Source organism: Fundulus heteroclitus, unplaced genomic scaffold (assembly GCF_011125445.2).
Source record: "Fundulus heteroclitus isolate FHET01 unplaced genomic scaffold, MU-UCD_Fhet_4.1 scaffold_37, whole genome shotgun sequence".
In the NCBI taxonomy this organism is placed as follows: Eukaryota; Metazoa; Chordata; class Actinopteri; order Cyprinodontiformes; family Fundulidae; genus Fundulus; species Fundulus heteroclitus.
This window is the reverse complement of record NW_023396781.1, coordinates 3,466,315-3,487,793: the sequence shown is the minus strand read 5'-3', so window position 1 is coordinate 3,487,793 and position 21,479 is coordinate 3,466,315. Positions and strand designations below refer to the sequence as shown.

General features: G+C 46.3%; 1 protein-coding gene across 1 annotated transcript; it reads left to right on the top strand.

The window, feature by feature from the left end:
* Positions 1 to 1,242: 1,242 nt before the first annotated feature.
* On the top strand, positions 1,243 to 20,890 carry ctu2 (cytosolic thiouridylase subunit 2 homolog (S. pombe)). The gene is made up of 16 exons (XM_036130631.1): positions 1,243 to 1,440; positions 2,485 to 2,559; positions 3,180 to 3,258; positions 5,317 to 5,376; positions 6,547 to 6,607; positions 6,701 to 6,810; positions 13,101 to 13,342; positions 13,480 to 13,615; positions 13,730 to 13,861; positions 15,172 to 15,263; positions 16,122 to 16,219; positions 16,884 to 16,967; positions 17,112 to 17,208; positions 18,258 to 18,324; positions 18,581 to 18,639; positions 20,725 to 20,890. Exons 1-16 carry the CDS (start codon positions 1,385 to 1,387, stop codon positions 20,786 to 20,788), a joined length of 1,512 nt encoding a protein of 503 aa, XP_035986524.1. The 5' UTR covers positions 1,243 to 1,384; the 3' UTR covers positions 20,789 to 20,890.
* Positions 20,891 to 21,479: the final 589 nt, after the last annotated feature.

Below are 21,479 nucleotides of genomic sequence, written 5' to 3'. Positions count from 1 at the left end.
CTTAAAACATCTGAGATCACATCCAAGATGATTTCATCCGGATAATCATGATCCGGCTAATTGGGTTCTTCCAACACACCCGTTGTTTATGATTAGTATCGCTGGATTGAGTTATCTGAGATAACTGCGTGTTCATGCGTTTGTTTAAAAGGGGAAATGTATTGATAGTAGAAACAATGATCAGCAATGCTGCTATTGGCAGTTCAGCATGGCCAAAGAACGGCCACAGTTTTTCTCTCAAGCAGAACACGAGCTTTTAATGGAAGGTTATGCCGAATTTGAGTCATTAATTAAAACGACAGGGAACACCTCAAAGTCTGTTAAAGCCAGGAGAGAGGGCTGGCAAAAAGTAGCAGACAAATTACATGCATTGGTGCTGTCCATGTTAGATGTTTCTATCACGTTCTACAGTATGTATTTTTGCATTTTAATAATTTCATATTTACTTTGCTCTTTTATATCAGAGCCTCCACGGGCCCCACTAGAACATGTGGACAAGTACAAGTGAAGTACAAGAATATTCTGCAAAATGGTAGCCTTTAATTATTATACTTTATTTTAAAATCTTGTTATGTCAAGAGATGGCAGAATAGATGGAACATGGATAAAAGTGGAAGAAATTATTATAGTGTACAGAAATCTATTGATGCCAAAGGTGTGGTTAGAAAGAATAGAAGAGAGGAGACTATTTTAACAAGACTAAGATTTGATCATACTGGGTTAAATAAAACATTATTTTATCAAAGATGTATAGAATGTATAGAATGTAAAGTAATAGAAAATGTAGAACATATTTTATTATATTGTAGGAAATATGCTGAAGAAAGGATAAGATTAAAACAAAAGACAAGACAAATAGGAAGGGAATGGAATTTGAAAGGATTAATAGGAACAACAGGAGAGGGGATAAAGGAAATACAGAAAGCTGTTATTAAATATCTTAAAAATACAGGATTATACTAAAAGATTTAAAGGTATATGTATATATGGATGTATGTATATTTGTGTATGTATGTATGTATGTATGTATGTATGTATGTATGTATGTATGTATGTATGTATGTATGTATGTATGTATATATATAGATAGATAGATAGATAGATAGATAGATAGATAGATAGATAGATAGATAGACAGAAATAAAGTAATCATCACATTGAAACGCCCTATGATACATACTCCGGTACAGTAGGTGGCGGTATGCACCTAAAAGTTAAGGTTACAATCTGCCATTAAACAAAAAGAAGAAGAAGAACTTAGCGTTGTGGTGTAACACTACTGTCGGAAACAGGACTATCTGCTGTGACCCGCTGGACTCCCGGCTTGTCCCCTGAACAGTGAACACGTCCAGCGGTGCTGCAGTCACCGTGCCACCGCACCGTCATGTGTCAGGTGGAAGAGGAGTACCACGAGCCGCTGGAGCGCGTGGACAGACCCGGGTAGGAGGCGTGCTACAGCGGAAAGCTCCACTCTGAACGCAGGACGTACCACGAGCGATTAAATGCTGCCTTTTAACGACGTCGTTTGGGTTTTCAGGGACGAAGCAGAACTTAATGAAATTACTACATGTTTTTAAATGCCCCCTTTCCCTCAATAACAGAAATACGGAGTATAACTACTCGCATTATGTCTGTTTGATATAAATGTTTGTTTGATATGAACCATGCAGAAAGGGAAAACACCTGAATGAAATGGCTGAACTGGCTCCTCAAGATCTCCAGGTGTCAACCTCTCCAAGACTGGAGGTTGACACCCCTTCTGCAGGTTACTGTACAGCATGGTCAGCCGTAATACTTCTTTACTAAAAACTACTAGCTTAATTAAATGCTGTGTGCTTTTGCTCTGTCACAAAATGATCAGCTGACTTCCGGTCAGTGTAGTCATCGTTATACAGAAGAAGCTGTCCAGACCCGTCCAGCTGGAATAACACCATCAGTCTAAGGCTCAGATTGAGCTGGACAACAGTGAGAAACAGTCCTGGAGAAAGATCAGATGGACTGAAATCTTGCAGGGACCGACGGAAGAACACCGGTGCTACTTTGTTCAGAGAGAGAAAAACACAGACAAAGCTTTCATCAGCTGGATTAACCGCGTGGCAGCACAGAAGTGGTACAAATGTGGCTCCAAACAAAACTTTGGATCTCAGGTCAGGACCCCAGTCAGATCAGAACCACACTGAGAAGCTGTAACCCTTCCTCAAATAGCAGACGGAGGAACAGAAGCAAACAAACTGGGATCAGTTCCAAGCACTCAAGAGCATTTTAGATAATTTAAAGCTACTAGATTGAAGTCATTGGGATAAATAGGCCTAAATGACAGTGACTGAAACTACAAAGTGCATACAAAGATAAAGGAGGGTCTGGCATGCATTTATCTCTCACTATAAAATGTCTTATTGGCATTTTACTGTTTCCACAACAATCTATGTTCTAATCTTTTTTTGTTTGTTTTTAACAAAACACAGTTTTTCTCTCTGTTTCTAGTGTTTCAAAAAAATGTGTCAAATGCAAAGAGGAGCTGGCAGCTGTGGTCATCAGAGTAGGAGATGCATACTGCAGGTAGGACACAGCAACTGTCAACAACTGCCCTAATGTAGGGGTGGACAATAATTCAGTATCAATATATATCGCAACATAACTATTTAGTAAAGGTGGTATGACATTTCCAATATTTCAATATATGTTACAGTCTGATTACAGCATTTGTCACTGAATGACATTCTGGGCGTTATGTAATTTTATGTGTTTTATTTTTTTAAAGCTAAAATAATTGTCATAAGTTTGTACAGGGATCTGTTGTGGGCATTCTTGGCATTGTTTTTGAGGATTTAATTTTGTTTATATCGACATCGTATTTATATCGTAATGACAGAAATGAAGAAATTTGGCGTGATATAAGTTTTGGCCATATCCTCCAGCCCTACCCTGATGCTGATCAGGAATCACTCTGCATGCAGCAGCGTCACTCATCCAGATTAGCTTGCACAGTAAAAACAAGCTATATAAGACATCACCCAAGTTACCGTACCATGTAGGCAGGCACTCATAGTTCATAAGTGGTTAGGGAAGGTGGTGCAGGTTGTCTCAGATCGGGTTGGATCTCCTATAAGAAAAACATTCCTCATAAAAAGAGTGTCTCCTGCTTCCTGCCTTTTGCTCTAATTCTGTTTCTTTCTCAGGAGCTGTTTCAGAGAGAGCTTCATTCACAAGTTCAGAGCCATGCTGGGTAAAACCAGAGTCATCTTCCCTGATGAGAAGGTGAGGAGTTCACATACTACCCTGATCTACATCCCGTCCATAAAGGCCGGTGCGCGGCTGCAGCGAGGAGATGTCTGTAGGCTGCTGCTGGAAGAAATGCCACAAGGGAGATATGCTGCCGTTACGCTGATAATTACAGCATTATTACGCTGAAATGTGCTGGCGAGAACTCTGAAGCACATGGAGGCCCATCCTCATAGGCACGTTCTAAATCAGACGCAAATCAATGACCCACCCGCCACTGTCCTGGGTCGTCAGAAGGTATTGCTTGTTGTGAGTGGAGTACTTGGTCACTTGAATCATGATGAGATTGCTGATGTAGTCTCTTTAGAATGAGTTGGTGGACCGAGCTGTAAACACTGGGGAGCTGTGTGAAAGGTGACGACAGGTTATGAACTGTAACAGTCTAGATGAGCAGGAGCAGAACAGAGGGGAAAATCAGCAGCTGGATCATGGCTGGATGTGGATCTGATTTTTTTAGATTTTGCCCTTTAACTCAACTATGACTTTTTTCTTATTAAAGTCAGAACAACTAAAGAAAATATTGTATTAAGCCTTTTTTGGAATAACCTCGGCTGCAAACCAACCATATTTTCCTCCCTTTTAAAAACTACAATAAAAAACTGTGAAATTCAAAAGAGAATAAAAAGTTAGACAGGAAATATAATAAAAGGAAAAATAAAATGCAGATAAACAAAAATGAATAATAAAAACTTCTAAATCCAACATTTCAAGCTGGGTTAAAAGCCAAAAAGAAAAAAAAATGTTTTTAAGAGATTTAAAATCAGCTTACCTGATATGTAAGGTTAGTTCAATGACTGTCAGAGAGCACGGTTACCTCTCTGCACTCTTTGTTCTTGGAATGACTAATAAAAACTGATCTGCTGACCTGAGAGAGATATTACCATAATCTTTGGACTATAGGGTGCACTTAACCCTTAAATCTTCACAAAAATGGGTGGTGTGCCTTATAATCCGATGTGCCTTATAAGTGATTACTATTGTGTTTACTGACTGATTTTATGTGGTACAATGCGCTCAAAATGTGTTAAAATGTGTAAGTATGACTTTGGTAAGCAAGGAAGCCGCTCCACTGAATGGATATTTGGAGCATTACGGTACACTGTGTCACTACCTGATCAGACCCCTGAGCTGTCTACAAGACTGCCTGACAGTAATGTCTAAACTAGAAGTGCATTAATGTAAAGGCCCCCATATACTGTAGTTCACTCTGCGGAGGTCCACGCGTCCTCGAGGTGTACTCTGTGCGGCTCCGCACATTCAGGTACGTGTCAGACTATAAACTTCTCAGAGGCAAGAATTCTTTACATCAAACTGTTTTATATGTGACACTGAGCTTTATACACTGAGCTTCTCCAAGCAGGCGGTCACAAAGACATGCAGCATCACAGTCTCTCTCTGTTCTCACTGACAGGTGTGCGGTGGAAAAGAAACGGCTCTAGGTGCTCAGCTAGATAATCACACATTTTACCAGCTGTTCTGCTGAATTTGTAGTAATCTGCTACGAGAAATGTAGGCAACAGTACGCTGGACTATGAAGGGTAAAACGTCTGCGGACAGTCAGCGCTAAGTCCACCAAGCTCACAGTACGCAGACAGTATGCCAGAGTATGTGGGAGCCTTTAGGCAGCCTACACCCAGAGTACGCGCTAGAAACAAGAAACCTAGTAAATTAATTCAATATAAAAGTTACATTTATTTTGGCCTAATGTTAGAAATAGGGCAGTGTAGTCTAACTACTCTGTCTTCTGACAGAGACGACGACTCTCTCTCAGGAGAGAGCTGTGTACATGAAGTGATATTACACACTTGGAGGGATATTTAGTGCGCCTTATAATCCGGAAAATACGGTACTTAAATGAGCTATATTGCAGGCCATAATATAGCTCACTTCTTTTTCACACCCATCTGAACTGTTAGTAATAAAACTACCAGCAGATGTGACAAACAAAGCAGCCGAGTGCGTACAAACCCAGCTAGTGGTGTGAGCAGCGAGTGTTGTGGACGTTGTGACCCTGAATGCTTCCTCTGTCTCTAGGTGCTGCTGGCTGTATCTGGGGGTCCGTCTTCTTGCTCAATGCTCAGACAAGTCCAAGAGGTATGACATCTGCTTTAGCCTTTCTGTCCTGCAGAGTTGGGTTTTCCTCCTACTCCTAGCATGCAGCTGCTCCTTTCACTGTAGGGTCAGTGCAGCCATACCTCAGTAATCACCTCCTCTAACGAGAAGCAAAGGTGGAAGTTCCACCATCTTTTCAGTTTTGCTGCCGACTCGGCTGCCGTCCGCTCTGGACTAGTGTTTAGTGATTATTTCAGTTTTGCATTGACATGAACCCGACACTTTAGTAGCCCTCAAACAATGTTTTCCAGAGGCTGGGTCCAGAGTGAAATGATCTGGAACCAGTGCAAACAGATATCTTTGTGTTTAAATTTAATGTGGTTTCTTTATATAGTGCAAATTCACAGCGAATGTCATTTTAAGTCACCTTACAAAAATTAGTCAATTCAGTCCAACCATAGAGACATATTCCAAGTCAGACACACAATATGTGGCCCTAATTATCAGACGCTGAGGTCAAAGGTTAGCTGGTTTAATTCAGATTTAAACAACGTCAGTGTTTGTGTAAACGCTGAGCTCTAGTTGGTGTTTCTAAGCATTACTACAAACAGAAGGCTTTATGAACACTTGCTGATGTTCTAGAAAGAGCCGACTTTGTGCACGATCAGAGCAACAAGGCGTTTGTAGAGTTGCTTAAACAGATGTTATCACTGCAGCTGGTGCACAGACAAACTGAAGAGGATTCTTGGTTTGCTCGTTTCTGTTGTTTTAAGCACAGCCTAGAATGAGTCATGTTCTACCACTAAAACACAAACATGAGGTTTGTTTAAACGCTTTGTTTCTCCAGATTTGTAGATAAGCTCCTCCTGTCTTAAAGCAGCAGCATCCAGCTGATTTCTGCCCAGTAATCCTCGCACCGATACAAGAATGCCTAAATAACAGTCCTGGAGAGCTGCCATCCTGCACCTTTCAAATGCATCCATACTCCAACACCCTGAGCAGCATGACTGGATGCTGATGAGGGAATCTGGATGTTTGGGTCAGGAGTGTTGAAGCAGGGATGTTTTAGCAGGATGGTATGTCCCGAGGACTGAACTTGGATACCCCTGTTGTAGGACATCCAGCTACACTCTATAACTGCCCTCATCTTTAATTACCATCTGCATGCTGTTTAATCTGGTTTTACAATCAATCTTGTTTCTCCATCCTCAGGGTGTGAGTCAGAAGGCTCATAAAAAGCTGCGGTTCGTACCTGGGATTGTTTACATTGATGGTAAATTAAAGTACCCGTTTCAATCAGTCCAGTTATTTTCTATCTGTCTGAAAGAATTCTGTTGGATCCATCTTCTATGGTGTGTGTTTCCAGAGGGTGGCGCTGTTGGCCAGTGTAAAGAGATACGACAGAAAACAACGTCTGAGCTCTGTGAGATGTTCAGATCAACTGGATTCCCCTTCTACATCCTTCCTCTGGAGCAGGTCAGTAGGAATGCTGCTGAACTGCCACACTGTCTCCTTTCTGTCAGGATGCAGCTTATTGGCTGCAGGCTGAGCCTCTCTCCCTCTCTCTTGTTCCTGCGCAGCCTGATCGGTTTCACCTGGCAGGCTGCAATTAACCCACAACTGCTTCCACCTGTTCCCACCGCTTTATCAGACTCACCTCTTTCTGTTCCCGTCGCCGGTCCATAGCGTTCACTCCCGCTCAGTCCCTGCCAGTTTTTCTTGTCAGCTCCGTTTGTACCCGTCAGCCTGAAGACTCCTTTCACCTGGTCTTGTTACAGTCAGCCCAAAGACTTTCCGACAGTTTGTTTTCTCCAGTATTCAGCTCAGACGTTCAGACCTCCACCGCTCGGCTCAGACGTTCAGACCTCCACCGCTCGGCTCAGACGTTCAGACCTCCACCGCTCGGCTCGGACGTTCAGCCCTCCACTGCACGGCTCAGACGTCCTGTGCTCCACTACTCGGCTCTGAGGTTCTGCTCGCCTCTGCTCAGCTCTGATGCTCTGCTCGCCACTGCTCGGCTCTGAGGTTCTGCTCGCCTCTGCTCGGCTCTGATGCTCTGCTCGCCACTGCTCGGCTCTGACGTCCTGCTCGCCTCTGCTCGGCTCTGATGCTCTGCTCGCCACTGCTCGGCTCTGATGCTCTGCTCGGCTCTGATGCTCTACGCTCCACGGCTCTGCTCAGATGTCCTGCTCTCCAGTGCTCGGCTCCAGAGTTCCTCCCGGTCAGTCTCTCCACACTCCTCCTGCCGGCCAGCTTCTACACCCTTCACCTCCGTCCGTTGAAAGACTCTGGTCTAATCATCCATCTTCTACACTATTCAATAAAAACTCACTCATAAGAACTGACTCTGTGTGTGCGTGCTGTGTCCGGGTTCATCCCAGAAAAATATATCATAACATTATGGACCGGCCAAGGGATGAACCCGAGCACGCACAGAGCCTGGTGTAGAAGCTGGTAGGATCTGCCTCGCCTCCGGTTCATCCTGCCTGGGTCGCTGAGTTGCGACGCCACGTTTCCGTCTCGTCTCGCCTGGGTCGCAAAGTTGCGACGCCACGTTTCTGTTTCGTCTCGCCTGGGTCGCAAAGTTGCGACGCCCCGCCTCTGACTCTGTTTTCCTGGTCCGCCTTCCCCGCTGCTCAGCACTAAGGACGGCGCTCCTCGCCGCCGCTGCCCAGCGCTAACTTTGCCGCTGCCCAGCGCTAACTTTGCCGCTGCCCAGCATACAAAGACTTTGCTGTCCAGCACGTCCTGGTTTCTGTTTTGTTTAAAGTTATTTTTGGGTCCTGGTTTTTGAGTTATTTTTTAATTACTTAACGTATCTAAGATTTCTTAAAGTTATTCAGGTTTAGTTGTGTTCTAGTTCTGCTTTAGTTTCTAGTCTTTTTGTATATTTTTTATTGTTTTACAAGAATTATTTCCACCTTCTGTTCTTTGTTTTGGCTCAACCTTAGTTTTTGCTTTACTTAGGATTTTTTGAGATTTATGTTGCTTTTGAGAATTGTGTTTTATTTTGTTGTTTTTGTGTCCCAGGTTTAGTCTAGTCGTTCGGGCTTTTGCTCTCCGTATTCTTGTTTTAGCCATGGCTCTGATTTAGTGTTCTAGGTTCGCCTTTAGTCTTCTGAGTTTTGTTTTTTTAGTTCCAGTTTTTTACCTTAGACTCCCTGTTCTGTTCCGTTTCATAGTTTTGCTTTAGCGTTTGGTTCCTTTCCTAGTTGTCAGTCTTGTTTTGATTTGTTTGTAGATCCGGTTTTAGCCCTGTAGCTTCGTCAGCCCTGTAGTCCTTGTCTAGCCCCCGTAATTTCTGTCTTAGCCCTGTAGTTTTAGTCTTGTTCTGTATTTGTTTTTTCTTAAGTTTTGTTGGTCTTTATTTTTTCCCCCCCCTTGGTATTTATGTGTCTGGGTTCCTGCGCTGTATGGTTCCTGCGTTGGATGGAGTCCAGCGCTTTTTAAGGTCCCTGCGCTCTCTAAGGTCCCTACACCTTTCTGTTTTCTTTGTTTGTTTTTGCTCGGTTTGGGTTAGTTTAGTTCCCTTCAGTAGTTGTTTTGTTCTGTCTTGTCCTAGTGTATCTGTGTTGTTCCCTTGTTTAGGCGCATGCAGGTCGCCGCCAGAGCCCTCCGGCGCTCCTATGTCGCCGGCTGAGCCCTCTGGTACGCCAGCCTGTCGCTACCCAGTGCACGCAGGTCGCCGCCAGAGCCCTCCGGTGCTTAAGTCGCTGTCTGTGCCCTCTGGCGCGCTTGGCCTGTTGCTGCCTAGCTCACCCTTTAGTTCCCTGGTGTTTAGGTCTTGTTTTCCTGGCGTTTAGATTTAGTGTTCCTTGGCGTGTTAGGACGCCCTCCGTTCTTGTTCCCTGGTGTTTTAGATATTCCTGTTTCCCTTGTTCCCCCGGCGTTCCCTTTGCGCTCCGGCATTCTTCTTCCTTGCGCCCCGGCGTTTTCCTCGCATCCCGGTGTGTTCTTTCCTCACGCCCCGGCGTTCTCCCCACGCCCCGGCGTTCTCTTCCCCAAGTCCTGGCGTTTCCCTCACGCCCCGGCGGGTTTTCCCCTGGCGTTTCTGTACACCAGTCGTGTTCCAGCAGGAGTTGTTGAGCCTTGGTGTTTTCGTACGCCTGTTCTTCCCTCTGGCGTTGTCGTACGCTTGTTCCTCCCTCTGGCGTTGTCGTACGCTTGTTCCTCCCTCTGGCGTTGTCGTACGCCTGTTCTTCCCTCTGGCGTTGTCGTACGCTTGTTCTTCCCTCTGGCGTTGTCGTACGCTTGTTCTTCCCTCTGGCGTTGTCGTACGCCTGTTCTTCCCTCTGGCGTTGTCGTACGCCTGTTCTTCCCTCTGGCGTTGTCGTACGCTTGTTCTTCCCTCTGGCGTTGTCGTACGCCTGTTCTTCCCTCTGGCGTTGTCGTACGCCTGTTCTTCCCTCTGGCGTTGTCATACGCCTGTTCCTTCCCTTTGGCGTTAGGTACGCCCGTTCCTTCCCTTTGGCGTTAGGTACGCCCGTTCCTTCCCTTTGGCGTTAGGTACGCCCGTTCCTTCCCTTTGGCGTTAAGTACGCCCGTTCCTTCCCTTTGGCGTTAAGTACGCCCGTTCCTTCCCCTTGGCGTTAAGTACGCCCGTTCCTTCCCCTTGGCGTTAAGTACGCCCGTTCCTTCCCCTTGGCGTTAAGTACGCCCGTTCCTTCCCCTTGGCGTTAAGTACGCCCGTTCCTTCCCCTTGGCGTTAAGTACGCCCGTTCCTTCCCTTTGGCGTTAAGTACGCCCGTTCCTTCCCTTTGGCGTTAAGTACGCCCGTTCCTTCCCTTTGGCGTTAAGTACGCCCGTTCCTTCCCTTTGGCGTTAAGTACGCCCGTTCCTTCCCTTTGGCGTTAAGTACGCCCGTTCCTTCCCTTTGGCGTTAAGTACGCCCGTTCCTTCCCTTTGGCGTTAAGTACGCCCGTTCCTTCCCTTTGGCGTGAAGTACGCCCGGTCCTTCCCTTTGGCGTTAGGTACGCCCGTTCTTTTCCCTTGGCGTTAAGTACGTCCGTTCTTTCCCTCTTGGCGTTTTCGTACGCCTATATTTTCCCCTTGGCGCTGTCATGCGTCCGTTTTGCCCCGGCGGTTCCCTCACGCCCCGGCGATCTCGTCCCTTGGGCCCCAGCGCTCCTATCACGCTCCAGCGTTGTCTCTCCTTGGCGTTTCCACACGCCCGTTCCTTTCCCCGGTGTCTCTGTACGTTAATTGTGCTCCAGCGTTTTCTTGCGCTGTTGAGCTCTGACGTGTCAGTCCGCTTGTCCTTTCCCCCTTGGCGTTTCATACGCCCGTTCCTTCCCTAGGCGTTTCTGTACGCCCGTTGCCTTCCTTAGCGCTGCCGTTGGTCCGTTCCTTCCCTTTGGCGCTGTCGTGCGCCCGTTCCTTCCCTTTTGGCGCTGTCGTGCGTCCGTTTCTTCCCTTTGGCGCTGTCGTGCGCCCGTTCCTTCCCTTTGGCGCTGTCGTGCGCCCGTTCCTTCCTTTTGGCGCTGTGTCGCGCTCGTTCCTTCCCTTTGGCGCTGTGTCGCGCCCGTTCATTCCCTTGGGCGCTGTGTTGTGCCCGTTCTTTCCCTTTGGCGCTGTGTTGTGCTCGCTCTTTCCCCGGCGCTGTCAAGCGCTCGCTTTTCCCCCGGCACAGTCAAGCGTTCGTGCCTTTCCCTGATGTGCCGCCCCCTGGTTGTGTTTTGGCACATCAGTGTTCTCTAGTCCCTTTGGTTCCCCGTGTTCTCTGGCCCCTTTTGGTTCCCCGTGTTTGCAGGCTCTTTGGTCCCTCAGTGTTCGGTTTCAACTCTTGCCCGCCTTCCTGGGCCCCCTCCACCCGCCCGGTGTGGGGATTCTGGGCCGTCCGGTGTCCGGCCTTGGGGGGGGGGGGGGGTACTGTCAGGATGCAGCTTATTGGCTGCAGGCTGAGCCTCTCTCCCTCTCTCTTGTTCCTGCGCAGCCTGATCGGTTTCACCTGGCAGGCTGCAATTAACCCACAACTGCTTCCACCTGTTCCCACCGCTTTATCAGACTCACCTCTTTCTGTTCCCGTCGCCGGTCCATAGCGTTCACTCCCGCTCAGTCCCTGCCAGTTTTTCTTGTCAGCTCCGTTTGTACCCGTCAGCCTGAAGACTCCTTTCACCTGGTCTTGTTACAGTCAGCCCAAAGACTTTCCGACAGTTTGTTTTCTCCAGTATTCAGCTCAGACGTTCAGACCTCCACCGCTCGGCTCAGACGTTCAGACCTCCACCGCTCGGCTCAGACGTTCAGACCTCCACCGCTCGGCTCAGACGTTCAGACCTCTACCGCTCGGCTCGGACGTTCAGCCCTCCACTGCACGGCTCGGACGTCCTGTGCTCCACTACTCGGCTCTGAGGTTCTGCTCGCCTCTGCTCAGCTCTGATGCTCTGCTCGCCACTGCTCGGCTCTGAGGTTCTGCTCGCCTCTGCTCGGCTCTGATGCTCTGCTCGGCTCTGATGTTCTGCTCGCCACTGACGTTCTGCTCGCCACTGCTCGGCTCTGATGCTCTGCTCGGCTCTGATGCTCTACGCTCCACGGCTCTGCTCAGATGTCCTGCTCTCCAGTGCTCGGCTCCAGAGTTCCTCCCGGTCAGTCTCTCCACACTCCTCCTGCCGGCCAGCTTCTACACCCTTCACCTCCGTCCGTTGAAAGACTCTGGTCTAATCATCCATCTTCTACACTATTCAATAAAAACTCACTCATAAGAACTGACTCTGTGTGTGCGTGCTGTGTCCGGGTTCATCCCAGAAAAATATATCATAACACTTTCCACGTCAATGCTTCCCTGGCTCTGAGCCGGTTTAAGGCCAGAGGATGAAAGAGAGTACAGTTAGTGGCAGAGTTTCAGCCTATAGCTATGTCTAGGAGAGAAACTGGTCCTGCTGGATCATCTATAGGAGACTCTGAAGTTAGCAGCAGTGGCTCAGCCAATAGCCTCACCCTGCACCCCCCTCTAGGATGGTGTCACAGCTAGACAGAACACTGGGCCAGATGGAGCCGCTATAAAGAGAATAAACAGAGAATGTCATATTAAATGTTGAAATAACAGCAATTAGTGCAAAGTTGGAGAGCAGTTGGAGAATTCAGCCTCGCCCAAAACGTTTTGGTCCACATACCAACTCTGATGACTAACTGCTGAATCCTGAACACACAATACCCATAGGTTCAAATGGCGGCGGCAGCATCATGTTGTGGCAATGCTTTTTCTTTAGCTGGAAGAGAGAAGCTGTGCAGAGTTGATGGGAAGATGGGTGGAGCTAACTTCAGGACAATCCTGGAAGAAAGCTGGAGAAGGGCTGCAGAAGACTTGAGACATGGGGGGAGGATCTAAGCATACAGTTAGAGATGGAATGGTTTACTTCAAAACATACTAATTAATTAGAATGGCCTAGTCAAAGTCCAGACCCTAACAATCCTGATCCAGACTTGACAACTGATGCTCACCCATGTTCCCCATCTTCAAAGCCGGTAGGGACAACAACAGACCTGCAGCCAGAGGTGGTTCTACAAACACTTTTTAGACATTTGTATGTAAAATGTTTGAAAGCCATGCAGCCCTTTCTTTCTTTTTGACAGTAATGCACCATACTGTGTGTTGGTCTGTCACATAAAACACATTAAAGCTTGTTTCTGGAACAGGTGAAGGATACTTTAGGGAGGCAGTGTCTTCTAGAAAAGAGATCAGTTATTTATCATAGCTAAGAAGGAAGACGTGAATGCAGCTTTGAGGATGACATCTTGGGTTTCAAAGGTGTTTCTATGCCTTCTTCAAGGTTCTGGACCTTCCTGGATCTGTCGTTGTGGCTCCTTCATCCCTATCAGACCAACCGACCTCTGCCTACAAAGCAGCTGTGGACCTCTTCCTGCAGAGTGGCGGTGGGACGGATGTCATCACTCAGGAGCAGGAGGGCGTCTCTCTTCCTGATGTTCAGGACTCACAGACACAGTTACTGCAGCAGCTGATGGACTCGGCTAAAACGCTGACGGCTAAACAAGACCTCTTAAGCACACTAAGGTCAGACTGCATTGTTAGCTTTTCTCTAGCTACCTGTCATCCATCCATTGAATGCCACCATTTGCACACAGCTTTGTTTTTTCAGTAGCAATGTTTTTCCCAAGCCAGGCTGACCTGACTGAACTTTCTCCTCAAAGGCAGCATCTGCTGGTGCACACAGCTCGGACCAAAGGCTACAGTAAATTGATGCTTGGAGACAGCTGCACCAGACTGGCTGTGAAGCTGCTCACCAGTATATCTCTGGGCAGAGGAGCGCAGCTAGCCGAGGACACGGTGCGGAAAAGGCAGCAGGGAACACGCCTCGCGGTCCTTAGCATCTTCTGCTAGAGGACACCAGCTGGTCTCGGGGAAATTAAGTTTAAAATCTCTGTTATGTGCTTTTCACAGGGCTTCTCCGACTGCAGGTATGGTGATGTAGTAGCAGTGAGGCCTATGAGGGAATACTCTGCTAAAGAAATAGCTTACTACAATCGTATGTTCAAAGTGCCATCTGTTGTCATCCCAAGCCTGGACACAAAGGTGAGATGACAGCTCATCACACCCGCATCACAACCCAAGAAGACCAGTGGCCGTATTCACAGAGTCCTGAGACCAAAAGTAGCTCTTAGTGATTAGTCATTTTAGGAAAAATCTAAACTTCCTGACATTTCTTAGAATTTTACCTCGGTAAGATAAAACTTATTCACAAGTGTCTTAGGCCTTCAGAGAGCTCCCAAAGTGACTTTGCCTATCCTAAGAGTGTCTGAAGTGTCTAAGAGTGTCAGCAGAGAGAGCTGATTGGCTGATCGACCACCTGAACAGTGCAGGAAATGAGAATATAAACTTCTATAACAATCTTACAATTATTAATGTAGATAATATAAACATTTCCATCCCCATAGAGGGAATGTTTTAGTTTCAGCACCCAGACGGGTTAGAGGCGCGGCTCTAGTAATGTCATTTTATTCAGAATAAATAAATAATGTGAAAAATATAGAATAATCAGGAATAAAAAGTGATGAAATTTACAGGGAATATATGAAAGAGGGGAGAAAGTATTTTCTGTATTGCATGATAATGTCAGTAGCCTAAATGGTTATATGAGGTTAGCTTGTGTGATGGGGTCTCCTCGCTCACCAGGCTGGTGCGTAAAAGGACCGATACGCTCAGAGAAAAATACGATTCAGAGTCGGCCTATCTGCACCCTGATCCTGGAACCCATTTACCTTTCAGCACCGCTCTATTCTCTTCCAGAGCTGGGCTGGCCAGTTCTCCTCCACCTTTCTGCCTCATTTATGTCAGTCATTTTGCAAAACACGGCCGCTTTATACAACCAGGCAATCCTAGTAAAATGCTGACAGGTGAGAACGCATTATATCAAATAGATAAAGTAAAATGAATGACGAGTAGAACTAGAAAAGCAAATCAAAATAATGATGATGATGTAAATAAGGTGCATTCAAACATTTTGAAGATGTGTGACAATTTTGCTAAATTTCATCGTGACTCATTTCTAACTCCAGCCTAATCGGTTAACTTCACTACTTTGACCACTAGGAGCAGATTTGTGTCGTTGTTTTTCTTGTACTATCAACCAATCACAACTCTTAAAAGACAGCATCACACCTAGCAACAGGGTGAACCTCACTTCCTCACCAAGATAAATACTTCTGTTGTCTCCTCACTCAGTTGCTCTCAGCAGCATCTGAATCCCCCTAGGTGGGCATTTTTAGGCTAAGGTGGGAGCTATCTGAGAGTCTCTGGGAATACGGCCACTGCTTTATTTCAGAAAAGGAAAGGTTTTAGTTGTGGGTCTCCCCCTGAGCAGTGCGTTTGTTTTCTTCCCACAGACACCTGACAAGGCGAGCATCCAGCGTCTGACCGAGAGCTTTGTCACCAAACTGCAGGCAGATTTTCCTTCTACTGTCAGCACAATCTACCGGTCAGTCAGAACCAGCAGAACCTTTTATAGATGTGTTCAGAATAACAGAACTACAACCAGATCACTTCACTAACCAGATCAGTCACTGTTTTTGGCATAAACTACAGTATGTCTCTATCTGGTAATGTTCACTAGCAGGTCCAGGACAGTAAACCCCTCAGAGCCAGCAGTAAGGACATGCATGCTGCTGGTTGTGTGTGAAAGGATCAATAATTAAAGGGGGCGTGGTCAAAGTGATGGTGTGTAGCTGTGTCAGCGTGGTTATTGGTTCTGTCAACAGGCTTCAAACAGGCGGACCTTATTTCAGGACAAAGGCTGCTGAAGTTGGACAGGCTGGTTAGAGATCGTTATCCTCTGGGAATCTAAAACGGCTCGGTCCGGACATTGTTCAGAAGAACAGAGTACTTTGATAAAAGGGGAAAACATGCATTACATTGCTAGAAGTATTAGCTCCCCTGCCTCCACAGACGTGAACATGGGTCTTATCCCAGTCTTAATCCGCAGGCTGCAAAATGTCAGCCACCCTTTGCAGCTGTAACAGCCTCGGCTTCTCTGTGAGGGCCCATCAGGTTTAGTAGTGTTAATGGCAATTCATTAATAAGGTCAGACACTGATGTCTGAATACCCGGCTAAAGAAATAGCGTGCTACAATCATATGTTCAAAGTGCCAGTCTCTGCTCCAGTTCATCCCAAAGGTGCTGAGTCGGGTTACGGTCAGGACTCTGTGTTCTTCCACACCAAACTAGTGAACTGATGATATGGGGTGTTTCTCATGCTGTTCAGTCAGAGCTTGTCCTGTTTTACCTTTCATGTTCTCTACTCTTATGACCTCGCTCCTGTGTGTGTGTGTGGCTTTAGGACGGGTGAGAAGCTCCAGACAGCATGCAGGAGCTCCTCTGCTGCTGAGGACACTGACCGATGCCTGCTGTGCATGTGCAGCCTGGACACTGTTGTTGGTGAGTCACAGGAACAGCCTGGTACAACAAAAAGCTGTCACATAAATGTCCACAGCTATGACAGCATTCATTTCTGTGAAAAGTGACTGTTTCTTTAACCTCACGAAGGTGCAAAAGATGTTCCACTGAAACCGCTAACGCGGTGAATGCAGCTAAGGCCACGGTGCTCGTTGGAACCTTCAAAGCAGCATCTTTCTGTGCTCTTCTGCAGATTTATGCCTTGAGACCACCCTGTCTCAGCTCTACAGACTGTTGCTTTGACTCCATGCTTAATTTGGGCTGACATGCACTGTTAGATGTACAGTAGAGAGATGCTAGCCACTCCAAATCCTGCCCAATCAGCAACATTGACCACCTATGGGCTCCAGTTAAGCTGTTCCCCCCACATTTCACTATGCAACAGTGAAGTTATGTACTAACTGCTTCAGATATTATTTGGCAGACTGAGGCTACTTTGTGTCATTTGATAATTATGAATCTGGGCACAGACCACATTTCTTCCTGTTAGACCCATGGAACGTGCACCAAGATAAGAAAACAGCAACTTTAACAGGAGAATCGTGGTTGTTTTAAGGTTCTGCGCCTTTCCTGAGCTGTGGGATCATTTTTTTTCCTCCTTTCGCCAGCAGATGACTGAAGTTTCTGTTTTCTGCTGTTTTTCCAGAGGAGGCCTCGGCCCTCCAGGCCACACTGATCTCAGAGCAGCTCTCGCAGACCAAAGCCCCTCTTATCAGGGGGCAAAACTCAGGTGCAGTATTCTATCAGGATCACAATAGTGTAAAGCTAACTTATGCTCTTACTGACCAAAGATCTGATGTAGTTCTCATGGGGAGCTGTTAGATTGTTCCTCTGACATTAATAACATGTGCCCTTGTTTCCAACTTGGCTTCAGTGGAACCAGAACCGTCTGCTGCTGTTGGACGGTGTTGCTCTGCTGAAGGACCCTGTGAGGGAACACAGGTTGCTGCTGGCTGCTGTTCCTCTCCAAAGTAAGGGTTGATCCGTTACCCTTTGATGTTTTCTGACAACCAGGGCAGGAGGAATAACACTTTGGATGCTTTGAACCGTAGCAGGGTCAGCTGGCCCAGTGGTTCTGTCCCAGCCCATCAAAGCTGTTGAAGGACAGGAAGGAAGCAGTTCATTCTGGCTCTGCTCAGAGCCCGGTTCAGTCTCCACTGTTGCCAGCTGATATGTGAACGCTTAAGATGGGCAGGGAATATACCTGGACATCCAGTAAAGTTCATTAGTTTCCTAAATACCGAGAACTAATCTGAGTAGTCAGATGAACTGACTTTCAGAGCTATGATTAACAGCATTCAGAAAAAGAAACTTTGACTTCTACATTTAGCTTTAGCACCACCTGCTGAAGTCGGCTCCACTTCGCTCCTTCCAGACTTCTACCCATTCTGAGCATAAGTTGATGTCCTGTAGTGGACAGCTGGAAAAGTTGGGTACCAAACGACTAAAACCGGCTTAAGTACGCAATGATAAAGACCCACTGAAGACTGGATCTCTGTAGGTGCAGCATTGAGCGTCCTGCTGCCACAGAACATGGCTAACTTTGAGTCCTCATTCAGTAACGACGTCATCATGAACAGTGGTGCTGCTTGGTTGTTGTGTGCTCACTGGAATCTGAAAAATCTGTTCCAGTTCACGACAAGTCAGCTCTGGGTTCTGTAGAGAAAACCTTAAATGGGTTGAATTCAGATCCAGTCGTATACTTTCCTGTTCGAGTAATCTAATTTCATGTTCATATTCATTTGTTTTTAACATGGTGTAAAAGGATGTCCAGAAACAAACTCCAAACCCACGGTCCCAAATGGGACTCAGAACACTAACAAATGATGGTTCTGTTGGTCCTTTTTCAAGCCAAGGCTTTGAGGAAGGCAAGAAGAGGGTTCTAGTTGTCCCCTCTGCTAGGCAAAGGGTTGAGCATCATCTGATCTGCTTGGATTCATGTCATCTTTCCCCTGTCACAGCAGACAGGCTGCAGGAAACAGCCTGTCTGCTGCCATCATGTGGGCTCCTTGTTTTCCAGGGAACATGAGGCGGCTGAGCTGAGGAGCCTGCTGTGTTACAGCTGCCAGCGGACCGTCAGGGACATGGTGAGTGGAAGAGCAGCCATGTGACACGGATGAAGCTCAGGAGCCAGAGAGAGACGATTATTAAAAATTCTAGCACAACTCTGATCTCCAAACTAAGATTTTAATCTTTCCTAGACTTAATAAAGACCCTGAAATGTGCTGGTCTGATCCTTGGAATGAGGAGTTTCATTAAATATTAGGATTTACATAGAGACTTCACATACTTCATGAAAATAATTGAGTTTTACCTCTGTGTCCTTTTCTGTTTTCCTCCCAGTCGTCAGTTCGACATCTCCCTCATTATGTCCTGTCAGAGGCTCACAGGAGGCACAACCGGTGAGACATTCAGGTTTCCACTTTGGTACATGAAGATGAAATGTTTTATCACCATGAGGAACATCACGCTGTGAATGACTAGTGTGAAGTGCTTTGGGGTCGTTGCTATACAAGTACAAGCCATTTACCATTTTATCGTTTAATGATAAACTGGTCAATTAAAGTTTCCGTTAAACTGTTACAGCGGAAATTCACGCTGCAGTGGGCTGAAAAAGTGTCTTCCCCCTAACAGCAGTTTTTATTTATTAAAGAAAAGGTCTATCCAAACCAACTGGGCTCTATGTGGACAAAGTAATTACCACCAAAACCTTAGAACTGCGTGTTCCTCCTTTGGCAGCAACAGCTGTCATCAAGTCTGTGGGATGACTCCTAATGTTGATGTCAAATAGTCTTGTTTGGTATCAGTCAAGCAACAGGGTTACCATCTCCAGATGTTTGTTGACCCAAGCTTCCCTGGCAGATGTTGCCAACCAGCATACCTACCTACATGGTATGACTGAACTGCCAAGATGGGTCAAAAACTTTCCTGTTTAAGGAAACCCAGCAGATTGCATTGAGTCTTGTCAAGCAGCATTCACTCTTCTAGAAAGCACGTTGAGCCACAGTGGACAGTCGTCTGCATTGTTGATGGCTTTGCAGCAATCCCTCATACTGAACAAGCACGAAGCGACAGTGGAGAGGAAAACTCCTGACGTGAGACAGCCGAATGAGAGTTCAGGATGGACAGGTGGTGAGAGGTTTGTCAGCCTGTCAATAGTGAATAAAGTTTGAGTGTTATTAGTGTTTTTATTGATGTCAGAAAAATAGAACTGCCTGACTAGACATGAGGACCTGCTTTATAAAAGTCAAAGTGGACATTTTGGACAGATGCCATTTTTGGCCAGGCTGTGTTCTTATTGTTAAATCATGACCTCTGACCTTATGTGAGGCATTGAGGCCTGCAGCGCTGTAGATGTTCGGGGTTCTTCTCTGACCTCCTGGATGAGTCGTCGCTCAGCTCTAATTTTGGTAGGCCCTCCACTCATGGGAAGGTTCTCCACTGTTCTCTCCATTTGTGGATCACTGTGAAGCCTTGGAAATGGCTGTGTAAACATCTCCAGACTAATAAAGGTCATTAACTTTATTTCTTATCTGTTCTTGACTTCCTTTAGATCAGGGCATGTTGTGATGCTTTTTGAGGTCTTTTAGCCTACTTCATGCTGTCAGACAGGTTCTATTTAAGGGATTCCTTGCTCCTGCAGGTCTGGCAGTAACCAGGCCTGGGTGTGGTCAGTGAAACCAAACCAAAAAATGTGGTTAATCACAGGTCATTTATGATTTAACAAGAGCGATACTGACTTTTCCACACACCCAGGTTGGTTTATAGATAATTAATCAAATCATATGGAAACGCATATTTACATTCTGTTTCTCATATTATTTTGTTGATGATCAGAAGAGTTTTTCACAGGCCTGTACATATGCAGCCCCTAGCGTATGCAGGGCTGTGTGGAGATGTAGGCAGTTTATTTTACAGTCAATCCACCAGTTAGATCATGATTTCAGCTGGAGCACTAATACAGCCATTATTAGGAGTCAACTTTTAGAGCTAATAGAAGGCTTTGCAACAAACGAATGAACACATCTGATCATTCTGCACAAGAGCTAGCGAGCTGTTAACCAAAGTTAAACCACAGCTGTTACATAATATTCTCTTTGAAGCATCTCGGCTGCATTGCTGCTGCTGTTGTCAAGCTGTGGCTGTAATGTTATTACCTCATTATGATGGGTGACTATTTTAGAAAAAGCCGCTCAGCCTCACACCCCTGCTTTCTTTCTATTGAACTTGGTGACTAAAAGTAATCTGCTGTTTCCTTTACTAAGTGAGCAGAGGAAGGAAGCATTGAAACTCCTCTCCTTAGCGTTCCTCCTGACTGCTGTTGATGCTTCTGGTTCATTTCAGTCCAGAACCTTCCTAAGCAAGACTGTTTTACTGAACCCTTAGCATCTATGTTGCATGTGGGAACAAATTTTCTTTTTTTGAGTTCTTGCCTGTTTTTTTGTTACCCAACTCATAACAGTTGCTCTCCCCTTCATCTTCTTCAGGTCTATGATGAGAGAGCAGATCAGTGAGTTTCTGCTGGATGATGACGCTGATGAAAACGATTAGAGGAAGAAGGCGAAACCCAAACGGCTTTAATTTATTATTTTTTTGTTTTTGTAACCACAATTTTTCAACATTTTATCAATAAAACAGATATCCCTGAAATCAGCTCTCTGTGAAAAAGCTTGCTTGCTGCTGTACAGTTCCTGTAATAACTAGGATAACTGAGTAAATATGTGTCGTGTAATGGAAGCATTTACACCTCAATTATTCACATTTTGAGGTGAGGTTGACTGTGGCTGGGTGTGGGCCTCACTCTTTCTAGCTGGGAGGATTGGGGCTCGCTCCCTGCTTGCAGCTGTGCCCACAGCGCTGGGGGCTGTCCCCCGCCACCTCAGCTACAGATAAGCTGCTGCTCCCACACCATTCACTGCAAAGTGCAGTGAATGAAAATCTCACCAGGGGACGAAGATGGCTGAGGATCAACCTCTGGAAGGTCTCCATCAGGAATGTCAGTGCTACCAGCCTGTAGCTGTTGAGGCCTTTGGGGTGTGTGGACTTAGGCACCGGTACCACACAGGAGGTGTTCCACAGCTGTGGTACTCTCCCCAGCTTCAGACTGAGCTTGAAGATGTGTCCCATGATGCCACACAGCAGACCTGCACAGAACCTCAGGAGCCTGAAGCTGATGCCGTCTGGACCTGCAGCCTTCCTCACTTTGGTCTCTCACAGAATGTCCCTCACCTGGAGCGGTGAG